Source organism: Miniopterus natalensis, chromosome 17 (genome assembly GCF_054644295.1).
Source record: "Miniopterus natalensis isolate mMinNat1 chromosome 17, mMinNat1.hap1, whole genome shotgun sequence".
NCBI lineage: Eukaryota > Metazoa > Chordata > Mammalia > Chiroptera > Miniopteridae > Miniopterus > Miniopterus natalensis.
Window position 1 is genome coordinate 33,935,201 of NC_142097.1, and position 22,575 is coordinate 33,957,775.

The 22,575-nt window shown below is 41.3% G+C and overlaps 1 protein-coding gene across 3 annotated transcripts in view; it reads left to right on the forward strand.

The window, feature by feature from the left end:
* Positions 1 to 22,575, forward strand: part of BCAS3 (BCAS3 microtubule associated cell migration factor) — a 420,091-nt gene that overhangs the window by 139,767 nt on the left and 257,749 nt on the right. For all 3 annotated transcript variants that reach the window (XM_016203603.2, XM_016203611.2, XM_087826254.1), the window contains 2 exons: positions 3,794 to 3,944; positions 21,393 to 21,517. In XM_016203603.2, coding sequence (XP_016059089.1) covers positions 3,794 to 3,944; positions 21,393 to 21,517 — 276 coding nt within the window. The remainder of the gene's footprint in view (positions 1 to 3,793; positions 3,945 to 21,392; positions 21,518 to 22,575) is intronic.

The window sequence follows — 22,575 nt, forward strand, 5'->3', positions numbered from 1 at the left end:
TTATGTAGTGACTCTTCCTTGGTCTCAAAATTTTTAATTTTACTGTTACTACCATATACATATGCCTGGGAGGTGCAGCAAAGAAACGGTGCTACTGTCTCTCTGTCCAAAGGGAAACTGAAGCATAAAACAGAGGGACAGACCAAGTCACATGCAAGACTTGGGATGCTACAAGTTTCTTCCTGCTGAACCCTTAAGGAAAAGTTCTGGACTGGAAATTGAGCCTCGATAGAACCGTAAGCAAGCGCCTGAAGATCTGTTCTTAAAGTGATCAAAGTTCGGCTCCCAGCCTAGTCAACATGAGACTAAGCAGAGTAGTGAAAGCCATGGATTCCAGCATCTGGCTATCCTCTGACGTCCTCTGAGTCCCCTCCAGAGTTGTTTCTCTGCAGCTCGCAGGGCTAAGTTTTCCTGAACTTCCTGGATATGGGAACAAAATATATTTCCATCATTTAGTCAGCAAACGTTTGTTGAGCTGTCAGTGGTTAGTGAGACACGGCCCCTGCTCTGGAGTGGTCTCCAGTTTTTGTGGAGGGTAAATCTGGACGTTTGTTAGGTTCTAGCCGCATTTGCAAAGAAAATCCATGACACAGGAGATCGTGCAAAATAACTTGTAGCCAAAGATTTTGAGCAATAGAAATAGGAAGAAAGGATCATCGTACAACTTTTGTGTATTTGATTTATTGAGTATGAACTTCACTTTTAAATTTGATGTTTTTTTTAGTGTGCTTTTTTTTTTTACACGTAGATCATTCTGCATCAGCTAATGAGATTCTTGTCTAAGCTAGTTCTCTGATTTTCCTAACTCCTGATGTAATGATCCACGTATCTCTCATCTTACCCTCTAACTTCTTAGTAGAAAAGTAAAGGTAAGATGATACGAATTCTTTCCTCTATGCTCAAAATTTCTATACCTTATCTCCCTTTTTAAGTTGACCTTTAACACAATAACAATAAAAACGTCTCCTTCCATTTTGTTCCTGAGACCTTTGGCAGATACCTTTATTAGCGTGTTTTCTTCCATTAAACATTTTTTGTTTATAAATTATCTTTCTGTCTCATTAAGTTACGAATTCTTTAGGAGTCCCTTGGACTTACTCATTCAGGACTAGAGCAGGGCCTCATACCAGCGGGTTCAAAAAGTGTGCAGGGAAGGAATGAACGTTGAATGAAACCTTTGCTGCTACAGGGCCTCGTCTTGTCAGTGTCGTCTTCTCAGCCGCAGAGTCCTCAACTCTGTGTCCTGAGTCCGTTATCTTTACCAGTTTTGTCAATGTCCCCTTTTCTTATCCCTTTCATTGGACTGTTTTACCTCTTTCCTGAGACTGCCCTACTGGAGATGAGCAGAGTTAGAGGCTTTCTCTCTGTTTGCCTTCCTGAACCTTGCCGTTGTTGACCATTTTATTAACACGTTTATTCTTCCGTTAAAGTTGTCTTTATCAGCTGCTTGCCATATCCAGTAAAATACAGCAGTCCCCCTTTACCTGCAGTCTTGCTTTCTGCGATTTGTCTTACCTGCAGTCAACTTCGTTCCAAAAATATTAAGTGGAAAATTCCAAAAAGAAATAATTCATACATTTTAAATTGCGTGCTGTTCTGACTAGTGTGATGGACTCTCCCGCTTCGTCCTGCCTGGGTCGAGACTATTCCCTTTGTCCAGCATATCTGTGCTGTGTATGTAGCACAGTAAGATATTTTGAGAGAGAGGGACCACTGGCACACAATTTTTATAATATATTGTTGTAATTGTTATACTTTATTATTACTGTTAATTTCTTAACTGTGCTTAACTTCTAAATTAAGCCTTATCATTGCTATGTATGTGTAGGAAAAGACCTGGTATATGTAGAGTATGGTTCTGTCTGCGGTTTCAGGCATCCACTGGGGTCTTGGAATGTATCCCCCTCGGATCGGGGGACTGCTGCGTAAGACAGACACTACCTCTATTCTCACGAACATAAAACCCACCCAGCCTCCTTCACCCTTTCAGCTGGGCTGGGTTCCAGAGGCCACATCGTAAACTCAGACACCAAGGGTGAGCTCCCATAAATGCTGGGTGTCGTTCGACAGCAGGGTCGCAGGCCGGGAGGGACAGGTCTGAAGCATCTGTTGCACTGTTGTGAGGCTGTCCTCGATCCTGGCGGGCCAGCGAAGGGTAAGCCCCGCAGCTGCTCAGCGAGTCCCTTCGTTTCTCTAGACCGCTCACCCCACCCTGAAGTTCATGATCTCAGGACGTGCCCCGTCCCCTTGCTGAAGAACTTACCCGAGCTCTCCCTGCGCTGCCTCCGCGGGAAGAGTTTTCTAACCCTGCCATCGCTTTGTCTTCCCGCACTTTCCGTTTGCATCTCCAGTCGGATTCCTCGCTGCGGCCCAGGCCGAGCGTGCCTCCCGCCCCTGCTCTCCGCGTGGCCCTCGTGCCCAGGCCGTCTCTCCTCTCCTGCCCTCCTCACAGTGCGCCCGCCTTTCAGAGCGTAGGCCCCGCACATCTGCTCCCTGCCCGCTCGCTCCTCCGTCTGGACGGCCCTTTTCAAGGCAGTGAACACAGCGAACCTCAACTCGTCCCCCTCCAGATGCAAAACTGAACTCGAACTGCACCAGCCTCCGGGGTGCGTGGGAAAGTAGCGAGGGGCATTAGGGGCTGCGCACCGTCGAGGAAGGGCGTCGCACCACCGACTCTTCAGAGGGGAGAGGCATTCAGGACCATTGCCCCCTGTTCCTTTCCTGTCTCCAGTCGTCTGAAAAGCCATTATGTGCTGTTTCAGAGATGCTTCCTTGGAAAAGGGTGACCGAACAGGGGTTATGCGAGTTTGTTCCCTGGTCATCGTCTGGTCTCCTTCTTTTCGGTGACTATGCTGACTTCTGTTTATGATAAGGAAGCGGTACAATTTGGCTTAACGCTTCAGCTCAACGAAATGTAGCTTAAAACGTGTCATTAGGCCAGGATATCAGTTAAATGGAAAAAGTGAGAGAGATCCTGGGTCTTGCCTTATTTCAGGCTTCAAGTATCATACTATTAGAGTGATAGGTATTAAAGGTAATATTTTGAGGGCACTGGTTATAAAACAAACAGGAAAAAAGTCCTAAACCCATATTTGTAAGATTTTGGTAAACTTCATTTAAACTTTGGAGATTTTTTATTTCATCTGCTCTCATTTGTTTCATTTCATTTCATTTCATTATATATATTTTTAAAAGTACATTTCATACCTTAAAATTACTCTGTATTTATGTTTTTAAAAACATATATATATTTTAATCCTCACTGGAGTATATCTTTTCCATTGCTTTTCAGAGAGAGTGGAAGGGAGAGAGAGAAACATCAATGTGAGAGACACAGCGATTGGTTGCCTTCCGCTCATGTTTCAGTCTTTGCCAGGGGTTGAGCCTGCAGCTGAGGTACATGCCCTTGCCTGGAATTGAACCTGGGACCCTTTGGTCTGCGGGCCGACACCCTGACCACTGAGCCAAACCGGCTGGGGCCTCTGCATTTCTTTATAACACCGTAACATTATAATTAAATTTTATGCTAATTATTGGTATAACCATTTAACATCTATCCAGTTGGGTATCATTTCTTCCTCCATCCCCAAAGACTCAAGTCTCTATTTATGATCACGTCACACCTGCTGTAACTAGTATTCACTGTTCCTTTCCCTTATCCATATAATCATGATTCTCTTAGAGCCAGTTCTGCCTGGGATAACTTTCTTAAATGATTAGTGGAGTTAGTATAAACCCTCTGAGAAAAGGAAACTTCCCTTGGTGATGTTTTTCTTTATTTTTCTTTTTGTAGGAAAACTAAACAGCCAAGACTCCTACAATAATTTTGCCAACAACAACCCGGGCAACCCTCGGCTCTCTCCTCTCCCCAGCTTGATGGTCTTGATGCCTCTTGCACAAATCAAACAGCCAATGACGCTGGGGACCATCACCAAACGAACAGGGTAAGGCCTCAGGCTTGACACTTCTTTAATAGCTGTGTGAGAGGATTGAATGCATGAAATAAAACATACTTTTTGTTTGGGTGGTTTTGCTTATGTTTTTCATTTCCAGCCCATATGACACTTAATGGCAGCAGATTAAGTACAAAGCATAGAACATGCACAAACACACTTACACACAACCCTGTACGCACACAGGCATAGAAAAAACAAAGCAGTGACAAGTTGTGAAAACGAGTGTTGCCTAATAAAAACCAGATCTAGCTACTTAGTCTTATACTTGCTGCCTTGTGGCTTCATCTGAAAGTACAGTTTCAGTTTCTTGATCTGGATTTATAGTGACTCCCAAATTTTGACTGACACAAATTCTAAGAAGAGAACTTTAGATGACAACCATGTTTCTAATACTTTAAAAAAAAATCATCTATACTGAGGTATAATTTACATACAATAATTTGTCATTAGTGTCAGGACAATGTGAAAAAAATGGGTAGTTTTCAAAAGCCAAAGTCCTAAGATTTGGGCTTTTCTCAAGATTGGGCATTAACATCCTCAAAGACTTGATGATCCACCTCAATTCATAGCTTTGTGTATATTTTAGAAATTTAAAATTTTAAAAAATTCTTATCTGTTAGAAATAGAAAATTATCACTTCTTTTGGTTCCTGAAAATAAAATGCTGTGTCTAAGATATCATTAGATATTCAATTGTGTATTAACTTTGAATTCCCATTTGTACCAGAAAATATATTTATGTCTATAGGCAAATTACCTATTTTCATCAATAAGCAATCCTCAGATTTAACCTAATTTGAAATAGAACAACTATCTCAAAAGTCTATATTCAACTAGTCAGGAGAAAACCCTATCTTGGCTTTGAATAATCTTTAGGGCCTTTTCAACAAAAGGCATAGGTTAATTATTGGTTGTCTTCATATGTTTGCTAGATAGTAAAGTGTTTGCAAAGGTCAGTTTTGTGAGAAGAAATACTCATTCTTAGGGATGAGGCCTTTGAGGTACAGATTTTACCAGAACACAGAAATTAACCCTCTCCCTAGTTGAGTGGTTTTTGTATATAAAATGATCCTTTTGCTGAATCTAGAAATAAAATTGTTTGTTGCATATTAAGGGGAAAAGAGGAAAAGTACAGCAAACCTAGGTCCCAAATCAGCATTGTACAGTTCTGCTTGGGAGTGTCTGTGTGTCTTTCCTGAACCTAAGTGAAGGAATATTCAAAATTGTTGTTCTTGAAATTAATTTTAGATTTTTTTCTAGTGTTTATGGTTGTTATTTTTGAAACAAGAGTTATGCTATTTTATAATGCAAAGAGCTAACTCTTTCAAATAAGCTTCTCTATAGTGACAGGTTCTACACATGAAATCATACGATGTTGGAATTTAATTCAAAGTGAGTCTGCTCTTGTATATATTTATAATTTTCCATAATAAAAAGATAAAATCTCTCACTCTTTTTCACTCTCTCTGTGCCCTTAGATAGGTAGAAACTATGAAGCATCTAGTGTTTTCCTATGCTGCCATCCTTAATGAACTTAGGTTAATTCTTTGTTTCCTTTTCATTAAAAAATTATTCTATTTTATTTTTCAATTACAATTGACATTCAGTATTATATTAGTTTCAGATATATAGCGTAGTAGCTAGACATCTATATAACTTATGAAACGATCGCCCCGATACGTCTAGTATCCTTTTCTCTTTAAAAATTCGATGACAATTCCTAGATTTTTTTAGAGCATGTATATTAGACTCTCATAGTATAATTTAACAATTATTTATTAATGAGTTAAAAATATGAATTTGGATGACATGCTTTGAAATCAGTATTCATGAGATATGTAGCGTTATTATTTACTAGACTGCCAGTCTCAGTTATGAAACCATATTATTTTTGCCAAGCTTTTGAATTCTTTTTAGCATGTCCTGTATTGAAGTGTTTGGAGAGAACATTTAAGATTTTGAAGGAGATTCAGACTTACAAAGAAGTTGCAAGAGCGGTAAAAGGAATTCCTTTATACCCCGATTCCCCAGCGTTAACAGTTTCGCACATTCCTTATCCGCATTCTCTCCGGCCGTCTGCACCCCCAGGTCTTCCCTGAATTGTTTCAGAGTAACCTGTAGACTTAGTAGCCCCTTATTTTTACATATTTCAGTATGTCATTTCTAAGGACAAGGATATTCTCTTATAAAACCATAGTACACGGTCAAGAGAAGAGATCTTGAGCTCGTTTTATTAGTTCAGTTTTTATATCGCGTCTGTGGTGACTTCAGCGCCCCCATCGCCCCCTCCTGTCGTCCCCTCCCCACCAGGCTCTTTTCTTTCTTGCTGCTGTTTGTTCCCCTCCTGTTGGCGCAGATCCCAGGCACCCGTGGGCGCCTCAGTGGTAGTGTTCGTATCTGGGCTATTGCCAGCTTACAGACTTCGTGCCCCTGAGCCACCTTCTGAAGAGTTTGTTGATTATATTCGGAAATTGCTGTTGCGACTTCCCTTATCATTCTCTCCCTACGATTCACCCGAACATTTGAGTATAGAATTTTCAGAATGTAATATGTGGTTTCATCACTTTAACATTTAGCATTTACACTGAAATGCATGTGTGTGCCTTACCGAAAGTAATACTTGTTTTGCAAGAACAAAACACATTCCCTGAATTTTCATGTTTGACATATGCAGATATTTGAGGCAAATCCCAGATATTTTGTTTCATTATATTTCATCCCATTAGATTTGAAAGGTTCTATTTTATTTTCATTTTTAAAACTTTTACTATGACCAGTTCTCAAGACGGCCCTTAGCTCCTTTGCATTATTTCCACTCAGTTTCATTGTGCTTACTGAGATTTGATCGACGCATTAACGTCCCCAGAGTGATGAGCCAATGGGCTTTTCATTTTTCAGGTCTCTTTTCATTCTGGAAATTCTAATTTACTCTTAACTCTGCTTCTATGAAATCCCTTTGCAAGCATTTAAAAAATGTAAGTAATGAGAAATATCAGACATGGGTGATGTAGAAAGAGAACATAGCACTCTCATGTATAGACATGTATGTTCTGTGACTACTTCCAATGTACCTGATAATTTATCTAGTAAAATTATATACCTCCTTAGGTTAGATCAACATTTATTTGTCCCATGTCCTAGATATTTTCATAAAGGCATAAAATAAGCATAAAAGGTTGTATTTCTAGCACAGAGATCTCTAAGGATTGCCTTATATCCTATATTTAAATAACCAAATGGAGATGGCAGTCTCAACTCAAACCTTCAGGGAATAAAATGTGTATTTACCCATATTTCACATCTGCCCTCTTATTTTTGGAAATATATATCCCTGGAAGCCTGTGTGGTGTCAGGGACCATCTGTCTTACTCCAAGACATGCACAAGGCCAGTAGAACTACAAATGGCAAAAGACAGATGTATTTACAACTTCATGTTCTGTACCTTGAAGCAGCACTTGGAGGAAATGAGGCCTATTTTGGCAACAGCTGCTGCTTAACCCCACTACAGTGTGCACTGATGAAGGCCGAGGAAGTGCTAGGAATCATTTGGTTCAACACTCATTCAAACAGAGTCCATTTTCACCAGCCTGAGATTGAAGGCCTCCATCATGTTTTTATCACATGTAAATAAGAGGAGTTCTCCTCATCTTTGAAAAGTGGAACCAGGTGCTAAGGGACTGCTTCTTGTTTGGGAGGGGGTAAGTTTTCATAGGAGGGATTTATTGAGCATCGTTTCATAGATATTTTGTTGAATTAATGAGTCTTAAAGTAAGTGATATGATTTTTTAAATGCTGCCTATCTATGTGAAAGTTTACTAAGTAATTATCAATATGCTTAATTTTATGTGATTAAATCTAAAATTATTTATATACGTGTCAGCAGTGGTCAAGGGGATCTCTGGCTGGAGATAACATCTCTGCCCCCAGTTCTTGCTTGTAGAAATGAATTCAAACAAGAGACAACTTAAGACAGCAAAACAGACGAGGATTTATTTATAGGAAAGAAATACACTCAGATAGGACCTGAGCGGGCAGCTCAGCTGGCTGAGACCGCCCCGAGTGCCCCGATATTTGGGAGTTCAGAGGATTTGTACCCCTGGATTGGAACGCCCCTAGGCAAGGAGCAAGTCACCCCCTCCCTCGTGTCTCAGTAAAATGCATCTTTAGGCTCTAAGGCTCCTTCATCTAGGACTAGGCGTTATGCCATCGGGCAGACCACGTCCTGGAGGGCTCTGAATCTCTCCTGCTCGCCGAGGGGCCACTGCCTCCATTGCCTATTTTCAGTTTGTCACATCTTGCACTGATTTCCTCCAGCTGCCTCTCGCAACCTCTCTCAGCGCATGTCTTTTTATCTGCCTGCTCTAACATACACATCACTTCATGGGCACAAGCAGAGAATAATAAATTTCAGAAGGAGGTCCGAGTAATTTCATGGGAATAAAAAAATAGAGAAATTAGGAATGAACTGACTTCCTTGCTCTTAGCTAGCTGACCAGTATTAGTGACGTAAACATGAGGTGATTTGGTTTTTGTAGGTTTCCCTTTCCTTAAATGAGCAGTTTCCTGCTCACTTCCCCTCCCCCCATCTTTCTATTTATTCATTTCTTTGTGAGCAGTTGGAGGTAGGCATCAGGAACCTTGGGCCTGACCCTGTAGATGTAGGTTAGGTAATTGTAGAGGCAGAAAATGGACTTGGGAGACTGAAGCCCTGGCTGCTTCTCCCCTTGGTTCTGCCACCTATTCCCAGTGTGTCGTAGGTCACTTTCTTCTTCTGAATAATAAAAATTCATAGGTATAGATGATAATCTGTCAGCCTCGTAGTGCCTGAGTTCCCACCATGCCTTTGATCCCATCGCCCGATGTCTAAGCCTCACTCACGATTGAGCCCTGGGCCAGTGCTGAGCAAGAGCTCCACCCAGGAAACACAGACAGTGGTTTTTATTTAGAAATGGCAGCATTTAATAGCATTTGCTGGATTATCTCTAGTTGAAATTTGTAGACCAAACCTGCCATCAGAGCTTGCGAAGGTGAGTAAATGACATTGGCACATAGTAGGCCTTGAAGAAGGCCGATTCCTTCTGGTTCCATTAGGTCTCCCTTGTCTAGACAGGTTGGCCTGAGCCCCAAACCGTGTAGGCAAAGTTCTGAGAATTAAATGGGAGGATTTGGAGAAAGACTCACATGATGATTCTCCACACACCCCCAGCCCTGTCTGCTCAAGGTATTAATTCTTGATAGCTAAGCTGGAAATGTTTGGTTCCAGGTATAAAAGTATGGGCGGCATGTTTTCTTTCACTGGAATGGACATGGGCATGTCTACATATGCAATATTCTTACCACAGTTTGAGTTTTCAACTTTTTACTTCAACCACACCATCGTTTGTTCCATTTTTCCATAAACCTGTGGATTTGGGGGGGGGGGGGGTAAAGTATATTATATGCTGTATTAAAAGTCAGAAATAACTTCCTGCAGAAATTTGACTATTTATGCCATTCTAGTTTCTTTTCTGCCACGTCTGCCAGAATGTGGACATTATCTAATGTTTCTCTAATGGAAATCTTGAGTTTGTAATTTAAATGTGCTTGTCGAATACATCTCAAATCGGACAGTTTACCTGTCTGTTTCAGCTTCAGTTTGCCCTGCCGATCAATAATTTGAGAGCCAACAGTGCTATAGGTCTCTTTCGTAGAAAGCAGTTAAAATTAATGAAAAATTAAAAGTAACACTGGAAAATGACACGAGGACTGACTCATATGCATGTGAGTTCATTTCAGCTGCTCCTTCACAGGGGCCATATGGGATGTAGCAGAGCCGTTGGAGCTCCTGGAAGGTACTGCTAGAGAAGGTGGCTTTACAGTTTTACACATGATGCTGTATAGTCTCTCTTCAGTACATTTAATATTTATATAGGCTCATTCTGATGTCTGTTAAGTGATGGTGCCTGAATTCTCATAGTATGTTATCAGTGGTAAAATAGGACTTTTAGAATGTGTTTAATATAATTTTTTTCTTTAACTCCAACTCTTTCTTTAGCTCAGCGGATGATTGAACCTAATCATTACTATTACTTTTTTAGCACTAGAGTCAGGTTATAGAGAATTTTTAAAAAAATATGTTTTTATTGACTTCAGAGAGAGGAAGCGAGAGGGAGGGAGAGAGAGAGAGAGAGAGAGAGAGAAATATCAATGATGAGAGAGAGTCATTGATCAGCTGCCTCCTGCTCGCCCCCTGCTGGGGATCGAGCCTGCAACCTAGGCATGTGCCCTGACCGGGAATCAAACCGTGACCTCCTGGTTCATGGATTGATGCTCAACCACTGTGCCACACTGGCTGGCAGGTTATAGAGGATTTCAAATCAAATCTTGTTTTACTTTTTATTTACATTTAAGAAACCTTCACATTTGCCTTGTTTTCTCTAGTAAGACCAAAGCTTTTGTGGTGCTCTGTGGCATTCCACAAAATGCATCTGAGTTTAAAGATGTGCGTAGTGTTAATGATCTGATGTAAAACACAATTCCTTCCTGCCTTCTGAGAATCTCCAGAAGAAACCCTTTGAGAACCATCGGCCAAGTCATTTCATGCTGGACAGTAAAATAAGTCTGTAGTAAATATTTCTTGATATTTAGTCTCTTGGCCAGACCTGGTGTTTCAGATTTCAGCTTTAAAAGGATGTATTGATGACAAAGTGAATAGGTTTTATATAGCAGGATTGTTAAATCTGCTAAATCTTAATAGTGTTTGGAAAACACACACACTTTTAATATCTGACTTTGATAGCGTTGAGTTGCATGTGTTGACGTAGACCATTTTAATTCAACATCGACTCCCACTCTCATACTCTACTCCCTCCTAAGTGCCCCCATATAAAAGTACAACTGTGGGATTTGGGGGAGGGGAGAAAGTCAAAGGTGAAGACAGCTGGATCGTGGAGTTGTCCTTGGTGACTGTGTATTTTCATAGTTTTGCTATTGAGGAAAGATGAAGCGGGCACATTTCAAAAGAACAGCTGACACTGCCCGTACGAAGCCCGTAATTACGTCAGTCGCTCTAATTCCTGGGAGCTTGTGGCTCTTCTCTTACATGCCCGTGGCAGAGGTCCAGCTTGTGGGAGTGGGTAAGAAGCGGGTGAGCGTAGATTGGGAGCATGCCAAGTGCACATTCTAAAGCGGGTTCTCACCCCGTTTCCCCGGCCCTCCGATTGCCCCCCGAGCTGTGCCACCCAGTAGATCCTGACTCGCTTGAAGAGGGGTAACATTAACCCACGACAACTGGGTTAACGTTGTGAACTGTGGAAACCACACATTGTCGTCCTTAAACTGAACAATGCTGCTGTTTAGTGTAGGCCTGTTGACTGCAGCGTCTGGAGAGTCAACTGAATTTTGGGATATGGGGAAGGACATGGCTTTAGAAATCTTGTTGATAATACGCAGCTACTGCCTGGAAAGAAATCTAAGAGAGTGTTTAAAATTTGTGTTTAATTTGGCTAATACATGTTTCTTTTTTATTTTTAAATTTATTTTATTTTATTATTTAAAAAAAATAGGTTTTTATTGAGGGAGGAAGAGGGAGGGAGAGATAGAAACATCAGCGATGAGAGAGTCATTGATCGGCTGCCTCCTGCACGTCCCCGACTGGGGATCGAGCCCACAACCGGGACATGTGCCCTGACCGGGAATCAAATAGTGATCGCCTGGATCCTAGGTTGATGCTCAACCACTGAGCCACACCAGCAGGGCTGTGTTTCTTCTTTATATATAAAAAAACCTAAACCTGGAAAAAGGTATTTACTTGTGGGGAACATCAGCTAGTCTTTTGAAATGTAGAAACTTTTTAAGGCTTTGTTTCATTTTTATTTGGTTGGTTTTGGGAGTCATAGCAAAGCCTTTTAAGTCACAAAGAACTAAGATAAAACTTACAAATTCTTGGCAATGCATGAGCTGTAGTCTGATATTTGGAGTGAGATGGGAGACGATCCAGTGTCCATACAGTACACACTGAAGAACAACTCAGGCCTGGATGCTCCAGATCACGGGCACTCCTGTCAGAATCATGTGAACATTTGATTATTTCAGGTTCTGCAGCATGAAGAAAATGGAAGGGCATTGGGTACTGTGAGCCAACAAAAGCCTCTTCGCTTGGGAGGTGACCTTGGGCTCACGCAGCGTATGGAACCCAGCCTTCTCTGATCATCTGCACGGCGTCACCATGTTGCTGAGAGAGGGGAGTCTTCCCGTGGCCTCAGTTATTTAAATAGGTGTTTGCCACGGTGCAGGGTGAGCCGAAGTAGCATTTTGTTTCTGATGTAATTAGTGAATCATGAAATCAGAAGAGCGGATTGTGACGTTTTTATTCGTTAATGAAACAGAACAAAATGCACTTTCGCTACTGGTTCCGCAGACACGCAGCTTTGGCGAGGCCTCGGAGCCCCTTTGCGGCCTGGAGCCCGAGGCCCCCAGGCCCGCCCCGCTGGACGTGCATTAACTGCCCCGTAACTGGGTCCGGGTGTGAATGTTTACAAAGCATAGAGAGAAAATAGCAAAGGCTGCTACAAACAAAACACATTCGTTAAGTCGTCGTTTCAATTTGTGTTGTTTCAGTTTGTGCGTTTTTATGTACACACCAGCTTGCACCTGAAAATATATTTCTATGGGTCACAGTCAGAAAAAAGGTTTGAAATCCACTGTTTTACGTGAGAATGATGCCACTATATCTCCATTTGTGGCCTTACCATTAACTGTGTGAGAGAGCGCCTTGCTTGGCATAGGCTTCCTCTGTAAAGTTTTTCTCTTTTCTTTCTTTCCCCCCCCATATCTCAGTTCTTTCATCTCACTCTGTCGTCTGCTATTAATTCCTCTGTTCCCTCCTTCCTGTGCTCTGTGCTTCAACCTCAGAATGGTAGGTAGTGTTGTGAAAACATTATCCTCAAGTTTCAGTTTGTAGCCAGATATACTCAATTCACTGGGAGATTAATGCTGATTAGCAGGACTTTTGAAATGTCCCTCTCACCAAAGCTGAAGAAAACATGCCGGTTTTGTCCGTATGCTTCCCTTCCCCGTTTGTTATGTCTTCCTTCCAAATGTCAGATGCTACAGCAACATTTTGTTCTGGATATAATTAGATCAGTCGATCTTGGTGTGCAAATGTGCGCAGCACGTCTTAAATACTGCGAACAGAGTATTAAGAACTGTGTGGAACACTGAAGCCTGACTTTGTATCCCCAGTTGTATTTAAAACAAGCAATTGTGGCTTCAGTTTCCTGATTCCAGCCTCGCCCAGCGGAGGCCAGGTAGAGGAAGCCGGTCTCTTGTATCACTATTAAGAGAAAGGCCAGTTTCCTGGAATGTGACCCTAAATGAAAATAAATCATACTTCTTGTATTTAGTGTTTGTTCCTTTGACCAGCAATACGCAGTTCAATTTACTAGAAATTAGCAGCTTAGAAATATGTGCTTCCCTTCTATGGCTCTGAGACTGCAACCGGCAAAGAGCAGCCGATGCTCACAGGATTTTTTTATTGAGTTATCTTTAGCTGGTTTTAAACATTTGGCGCCACACAACCACACATCTGTTGCTACTGATCCCACTCTTTTCTCCATCCGATTATGCCATTTAACTTGTACTTTGTTTTAAAGGGCCTCAGAAGTGAAACGTATTTTATTTTACCTAGGAACCCTCCCTACAGGGTTGCTCCAGAGAAGGGGGAGAAATAGAACATTTTGAAATCTCTAACCCTATGAAAATCAAGGGACTTGTTACTACGCATCATTTTTATTGGTTATATCTGGCTCATTAATATCTACAGCAGAATTACCAATGATTACTCTTTTTTTTTTTCCAGTTATTTTATCCATACTCTATAACAGTATGCTATACATGTGTTTGTTAATGCTAAATGAGTTTTCCTCTAATTTTTTGTGCATTTTCCCCCCTTTTCCACGAAGGCCTTATCTGTTTGGAGCGGGGTGTTTTTCCATAAAAGCTCCATGGTGAGTCCCAGTTCAGTCCCGCATGCCTAATTCATTTGTTGTACTCTCAGAAAGTAACTGTTTTGTACTGTTGTTTTCAGTTGCATGGCCTGATCACAGATAGATGCACCGAAGTACTGAGTAATTTGTAGTTGGAACACAAATGTTGATGATAATGAAGCTTTAAAAGAGCAGTTTTCTTTATTTCTTAAAAAGTCAAATAAAAAAATCACAGGTTAATATTAAAGAAAAAGAAATTAGAAGAGTTCTCTCATAATGCTAGCATATAAGACCAGGCTGACACCCAAGTTTAAGGCTCTGAGTATTATAGTAATAGAAGTTCCCTACATATCATGCTGAACGTGGGAAGACATGATTTATTTTGAAATATAAATATATTTAACGTATACTATAAATACCCTATAAAATTTTACTGCATTTTATTTGGTGCCAAAGGAACAAGAGTCACTTCTGTTTTGAATAATTTTGGTGTTTAAGGAGCTACAAGATGAGGAAATTTGTGTGTCACATAAAAGCTCCTAAATAATTTATTATCTTGAGTTCATAGCACCTACTCATAGTAACTTACTTATTTTGGAGAATTCTTACCTAACAGTGCATAAACTACAACTTTGTCTGTCTTAGACAAGAAGAACAAGGAATGCTTTCATGTAAAGATGCAAAGTACAATGTATTTAGATCCCGGTGTAGTGTGTTTAACATAATGATTGCAAGTCAGGGCTCCAGAATCAATCTACCTGGATCTGAAATCCCAGCTCGAGCACTTTCTACCTGTACGACCTGGATAATGTCCTGAAGCCTTTCTGCTTCTTGGTGTGTTTGTGGAGTTCCCAGTGGCACCTTCCTCAGGTTCACTGTGGGGATGAAATGAGCCAACAGCCTAAACCACTTAGAACAGGGAAGAGCTCGAGAAACATTAGCTGCTGCTGCTGTTTCCTTTCTTAGTTAAAGGAAAAAAATATCAATTCTGAAAAGACACTTTAAATTAGATTATTTTTTTTTAGCTTTTAAGAGTAAATGAGGCAAAAGGAAGTTTTGGGCAGTGTAAGTTATATCAATTTTAAAGATTTACTCAGAATACTTAGAAGAGTTCTGCACACAGATAGGTAATTCTCATAACTGCTACTGGAGTCACTCACACTGTCCCATTACACTGGGGGGGAAAACCCCACCTTCCAATAATTTTTATTTTATTAGACAAAAAGAAGCTTAAATATCACTTTAAGGCAATATTTAGACAAAGAATAATTAGACAAAAACTAATCTTGGCGTTCCTATGCCACAGTAACATCTGAAAATTTCATTATCACCTAAGAGTAGGGTGACAGACATAAAGATTTCCTTCGTGAAATGTAGCATCAAAATTAGGACACAGATCTTGAAAGTATTCTAAACAAATTCAGGGCATGGGTGAATAAAAATGCCATGAAAGCCCCTCTTTAGTCCTTTTGTTAACCAGATTTCTTCAAAAAACAAATAAGATACACGAATCTTGCTTAGGAGCTTATAGTGAGCAGTCGATTTTTAAATGCCCGGTTCAACATACAACAGCATTTCTCTGCAGACTAAACTTAGCATTAAATTCCACCCTGAGACAAATGCCTCACTCTAAGTACAAAGCAAGGAGTTTCGGCATGTAAATAAGGACCGAAGTCTCAGCACAGAACTAAAGATGGAGTCACAAGTGCTGTATGTTAAATAAGAAAAGGCCGTTCCTTCAACAGCTTATGTGCTCCTCAAATTTAAGCAAAAGCACTTGTCAACCAGAAATGATTTGAGGTTGAAACAAGATTAAAAGAGCCAGATTAAAGAAAGGGATATATGAAATATAGTGGACTTTTAAATCATTGCCTGTCTTTTAGAAGACTGCTTTGTGGTTTGTTTGATGCCATCGTTAGCTCACAAGAAACTCGTTTTCAGTCACTTACGCTAGCCTCCAAGATCCTCCTTTCAAATGCGTTCCTTTACTAGCGGTGCATGTTTTTCTCATTAAGTTCTTAATGAAACCTCAAATTAAGGCAGCAAAATGAATATAAATTTGACAACTTTCATGTTGTTTATAAGAGCTTCTTTGTTTTGGCTATTTTTCCACGATATTTAGCCTTCAGTTTGGGAATGTCTTATTTACTTCTGAAATAAAACAGTGTGCTAAATAAATATGTTTATAGTACTTCCAGTTGTAGGGTAATATTTGTATTTTGGAAGAATATGAAATTTTTACAGTTCCTTTTAAAATGGTACATGAATTTCATACAAAATTTTTATTACTTTCAAGTTGCAGCATTTTATGTTTAAGTAAGATTTTGCTTTTGATCACAATTTCTACCGATTTTTCATTCTTTGACAAACTGGTTTAACTGTTTAAATTCATGAAGTTTCCGATGAGTCAGTTTGAAATAATGTCTTTCCCTTTGATAAGAAAATAAACTTGTTGGAAGGTTAGCTGTGTAGGCCATCTTCAACGTTTCAGCTATTTTATACATTCCAAAGATTATGTATCTTCTAGGATATTTGAGTTTGAATGATTGTATCAAATAAAGTTATCACACATATGATATACTTTTCTAATACAGAAATTTGAAGAGAAATACCATTGTGAACTTTTAAAAATGAATTTTGCTTTCAGTATTACAAATAAGTAACAAGTATTTATTGAGCTTCTAGTGTACATCTAGTATTGTGTTTAAGCTGCTGCTATTTTCTAATTGCTAATCAGAAGAAAAAATACATATATAACAGTGTGGACAAAAGGTAATTCATTTGAATATCTCCCTTACACATAACCTGTGCTTGTATTATGTAAGGTTAATTTAAAAGAAGAATTAAAACATAAATATCAAATTATATTTAAAGTTTTAATTCGCATTGTCTGAGAGTATTCATTTGATCGATATATAAATAGTTTAAACTATCTTGTTCTTTTGAGAATATGAAAAATATAATTTCATATTTTGGGGAGGAAAGATTTACATGAAGAAGAGACTCTTTTATGTGCAAAATTCACATAAATCTGTTAGACCTTTAAGAACAATTTGTGATAGAATAATTTTAGATACATTATTAATACCTTTAAAATAAATACTTTGCCTCTTTGCTCTTATTTTAGAAAAATAAAGCTGAAAGTGAGAGAAAACTTCTAAGTTCCTTTTCAAAACTAACCACAGCGTGGACTGTAAAGAAAATTGTTTCTTTAACACAAGGACATTGTACCGCTTGCAGTTGTTGCGTCAGCGCCGTGCCTGGCGTGTGACCCGGAATATTGCCCGGGCCCGCTCGCCGCGGGGAAGGAAGGAAACGGTGCTCTGCCTGCGGGTCGCTCTTCCCACGCTTGTGCCCCGAGAGGCGCCCGCGCCCGCTGCCGCTCTTCCTGCCACCCACACGTGCGCCACTGCTCGCCCCTCTGTGGGACCCGGCGAAACTGTCCAGACGGGCATCGTTTCGCCGGCACGCTAAAGCAGCTAGCAACAGAGTTTTGCTGGTGTTTTAGTTTTCTCTTTGCCGTAACGGTGCAGGAAAGAAACAGGCAAGAGAAATTCAATATGTTAATCTGACTGGATTACATAGGACAGGAAGAGCCAATGGTTCACTCCAATGGTGTTTGTAAATGATTTTACAGATGTCCTGATGCCGTGTCCCCAGAACCCGACGGCAAAGCCACTCTAGTTCTTATGACTAGAGGGTTAAACCTCCCCGGGGAGATGACAGAAAGTTAAACTCCTGGGCTTTACTGTAGCACCTTATTTGTTTTGTTTCTTTGTATGTTTATTTTCCTTTTGATTTCGTTGTTATCTCGTGTCAAGTTTAGTAATTACAATGTCTAATGGTCATTATTTTGCCTGATTGGGCGAAAGTTGGATTCATTTCGTCTTTTCTTTTACGTTTTGCTCACAGTTAAACCAAAATCTTGTTTTTGTTGTTTATCGTGGGGCCCTCTGCGCTGGGCTCGGGGTGCGGAGCGTCAGCACCGGCACGGTGCTTTGTCCTAATTCGGAACCGTAAGCAGCACAGTGGAGTTTCTGGACACCCGTATACATTGAAATTTCAGTTTTTATATCATATTTTAATTTAATAAAATAATGAATAAATAAGAGGAGGCGCCCAGACACCCAGAGGTACTCTTTTTTAATATGCAAGTGTTTTGGGATGGGATTCATTAAGTCCCTTTCAGAGGGTAAAGGGAGATGCTGAGAGGAAGAGGCTCGGAGGGGCTGGCGCTGGGAGGCTCTCCCGAGCGGCGGGGCCGCAGCCTGCAGGTGACCGCCACTTCCAAGGCCAGCTCTCTCCGCCTTTACTCCCTTCACATACGCATCAGTTTTCAGCGCGTTATCTTTCTGCTACCAAAAGGTTAGTTTGCAATAGAAATATTTTGGGTCATTTTGGAAAAGTCCGATTCTGCGTCCACCCCACGTTCCTCGTCCTGGTCTTTTTAAAACTCAGGAGGAAGGGCAGATTGAGTCAAAGTTAAATTTTCTCCCATTGGTTATATTACACAGGAGCTACTTTATTGACAGTAATCTTTAGATTATTTCTCCTTTTAATTTTTTCTGGCAGTCTTATATATACAGACACACGTATCGTTATGTTCTATTTTGCTTAGATACCATCGTCCTTCCAAATGTAGCTTGAGGATAGAAATAACCTGCCGTGAATATGTTCATCAGATATGCCGCATGCCTGACACACAGCACCGTGTCACGCGGGAGGCAGCCAGTTCCTTGAGGGATGAACGCTCCTTTTATTACTTATTACACACAAGCTTTTTTACTAATATGATTTATTAAGGGCCCGTTTGAGGAAAAAGAAGAGTAGGAATGAAAAGAATCATTACATAATTTTAAGCATACTTTCCTTGTAAATTATTTTCTGCAGGAGACAACGAATTTATGTAAAATGCTACTGTGTTAATGCTTTTTAGTTCTGTGTTCAGAAGCTGAGTTATATGCAGCGTTACAGAAGTGTAAGAGATTTTAGCTTTTGACTTTGGCAGATTAGACTGTAAGCTAATAAACGTATGGAATATACTTTTGCATGGCCAGAGAGTAAATTGATGTCCTCTCATATTTCTACTCTTTATTGCTGTGCTATAGAGGTCGCTATCTGGCCCAGTAGCAAATATTTTTAAGTCTGTTTAGGATGCATACTCCAGATCCACCATAGTCTCTCTTAAGAAGTGGCGTGCTCAGTTGTTTTCTATCATGTTGCTTACCACATGATTTAAAAAAACAAAAACAAATATGACATTCGGAAATTCGCAGAGAGCTTTGAATCCTGTCCTTGTGAAGCTTATTTGTATGTTGCCGTCTTACTGTTTCCTGACGGCGATTGTAGTGAAATCACAGTCACGCAATTGGAAACACCTTTCAAAAAATTCTGCAATGGCTTTTCTCTGTCTCCTCTTCCCTTCGGCCTCTTAAGGATTAAAAATGACCGACGGAACTTAAAAGATGCGAGTTACAGGAACTTAGCAGCTCTATGAGAGCAGTTCAGTGATGGAAATAAAGGCTTTGAAGGAGAGCTTACGTTCTGATCTAGTACAACAGGGAGCATCGTAACCAGAAGGAACAGGTCTGATGCTGGGCCCCGGGAAGGTGCACATTTGTTCAGGTGGAGGGGACTCTTCTTTTCGGTTGGTAGTTTATTCCAGTTGTGCAAAGGTTAGTGTACTTGTGTGAAACTGTAGAACCAGATTCATTTCCACTCTGTCTTTATTGCCTGTCAGTGGAAGTCTGACTGTGACTGGAGTTGTACTTCAGGCATGGATGCGATCTTTATGGGTAATGGTACAAAGTGCTTCAGAAGTGTTATCGTTGGAAGGAAGAAACCCTCTCACGTATGACAGTGTGCACTACCGTGGATTTGTTAGCAAGGTAGAGACCGAAGAGACCCATCTTAGTGGCCTCTGATCAAACCTTGTGCTCTCCCAGCAGGAAGATGTCAAAACCGGAGGCTTGGGAAATAAAATATATGAGAGACGATGGCAGGTGTCATGAGGAACGGGAAACTGGGATCACCAAAGCAAACTCTAGTTTTTTAAAAACTAGGTGTGCTGTAGATGAGAGAGTGAGCATTGCTGAGTATTATGACACGGGAAGGCACTGCCCTTAGAGCCTTATGCACTTTACCAGACGCGGTGTTTCTTAAACCTGAGCACCCACCAGAATGCACTGGAGGGCTTCTTAAAAACCCCCTCAAATTGTTAGGCCCCACCCCCAGAATTTTCTAGTTCAGTAGGTCTGGGGTGTGGCCTGATGGATATTTGCATGTTAAGAAGTTCCAAGGTGGTGCTTTATTTTCATCCTAGCCAGGGACCACACTTTGAGAACAAATACATCAATCCTTATAATAACCCTATGAGGTAGGCATTACTATTTTTATTTTACATACTAGTAGTCTGAGCTCTGAGAGGTTAAATAACTTAACCAAAAGTCACACAGTAGTAAGTGGCAGCATTGGGATTCAGATTCAGGTTTCTTCCCCACTCCAAAACCAATCCTTCTCTATCCAGCCACACTTTATTAAAAGATAAAGAGATAAAGGATCGTGAGCGAAGCAAGGTGGAAGTAATGTTACTCGACACTGGAGACTGACTAGCAGAGCAGGAACATCGAGCTCCGTCACCCCGTGCCCCAGCTGGGCTGTGGTCTTGACCAGTGTGCGGTGAGGCTATCCCCTGGTCCACGAATTGGAGAAAAGAATGCCACCATTTATCTAAGGTGGCTGGCAGAATTGCCAAGGAGCTCCGGGGGAGCCTTTGACAGATCCAAAGGGAAATATAGGATCTGAACGAAGACGAAAGGCCTGATGATATGAAAGCTGAAGACGATGGTGTGAAAGCTGACTTGGGGCAAACAAATAGAAAAGCTAGTGCTTTTTAATAGTATTTATGTGAAATAGTGGCAGTTGCTTAATGTGTCCTCAAATATATGAGAAACAGAACAAAAACAGACACATTTCCACGAACCTATGAAGAAAAAACAAATTGGAAGACCAGCGAGTATAACTGCATCGCAGCACCGGGCCTCTCCACGTTGTCTGACCACGTAGCGCTGTGGCCCGAGCGTGAATTTCAGGGCCTCGTTGTGTCCCCGCATCGCTACGTTCACTCACGCCGCCTGCGTTCAGCTGAACTCAGTCCCGCATCGATGTATCCGAATGAACGGTAAACGCCTTTATCATCGTGAGCTGTGTGCTGGTTCTGTTCACTTCGAAAGCTCCGGGCAGTTGCCCGCCTGAGAGGTGCCTTGGATTGCGCCACCACGCGTTTCAGAAAGGAGCTCACTGTTGTTGGCCGCCTAAGCCGCCACTGTCAGAGGCCCCGGCGCCCAGTCGGGAGGGCAGCGTGCATGTCCCGGGGGGGCTGGAATGCTGGGGCCCTGAAGGGAGATGGCACTGTCTCGGGGACTGTGAGCTCCTCCCGGTAACGTTTTTTCCTGTCGTTTTATTTTTTAAGCAAAGTTAAACCACCTCCGCAGATTTCGCCCAGCAAGTCAGTGGGCGGGGAGTTCTGCGTGGCTGCCGTGTTTGGGACGTCCAGGTCGTGGTTTGCCAATAACGCGGGTCTGAAGAGAGAAAAAGGTGCGTATGTCACTGCGGGTGAGACCCGCCTTTTGTAACGTTGGTTTCTTGAGGAAAATGCATGGCTGTTCTCCTTGGATCGTCTTGAGCCCAATGGCTTAGAAACCAACTTTTCCACTTGATAAGCATGTCTCTTCTCAGCTGCTCGAGCCTGCCCGAGAAGAAAGGCTGTCCTCGGGCGCGACACACGTGACATAAATTGCCCATTGAGTTTTTAAAAAATATTCCTTATTGATTTCAGAGAGAGGAAGGGAGAGGGAGAGAGAGAGAGAGAAACGTCAGTGATGAGAGAGTCATCGATCGGCTGCCTCCTGCACGCCCCCGACTGGGGATCGAGCCCACAACCCGGGCCTGTGCCCTGACCGGGAATCGAACCTCCATCTCCTGGATCCTAGGTCGATGCTCAGCTGCTGAGCCACACGCTGGCCGGGCCCATTGAGTGTTTTTATTTTGCTTTGTTGGTGACGATTTCCAGGTGTTCTCGATGCTGCCAACTCCATGCCATTACATGTGTGCAGCTTTTACATTTTTGACAAGCTAATTTCACACCTCTGAGGTGTGGAGAGGGAAACCTTGCTATCTCTATTTTAGAGATAGAGAACTTGAGATTAGCGAGTCTAAATATCTCAGCTAAAAGCACTAGTTAGTAAGTGATGGTATCAGAGTTTGAAACTGGGTTTTCTGATGCTAAATCTTGATTTTAAAAAAATCAACAACACTTGGCCATATTATAAATTAAAAGATAAAAACAGACTGCCACTCAGAAATAAGGGTCATTTTTTGCGGTAACCATTGCTCCTTTGAACTTACATAGTTTTTCAAAATTCCCTGTTTTGGTCGTCAGGATCAATACCTAAGATGTTTATGTAATGACTGTTTGGTATGTGATTGCTGATTGATCTTGTGTAGAAGAGAATGCCCACATTCACAGACCGAGGGCTTCATTTTGAATGCGATTTCCCCTCATTTTAGTGCTGCTAAACTGGGTCACAGGCCGCGGCACTCCCCTGAAGGCTTCCCCGGCCGCATTGTTCCTGGCAAAATGGCCCTGCTTTGCG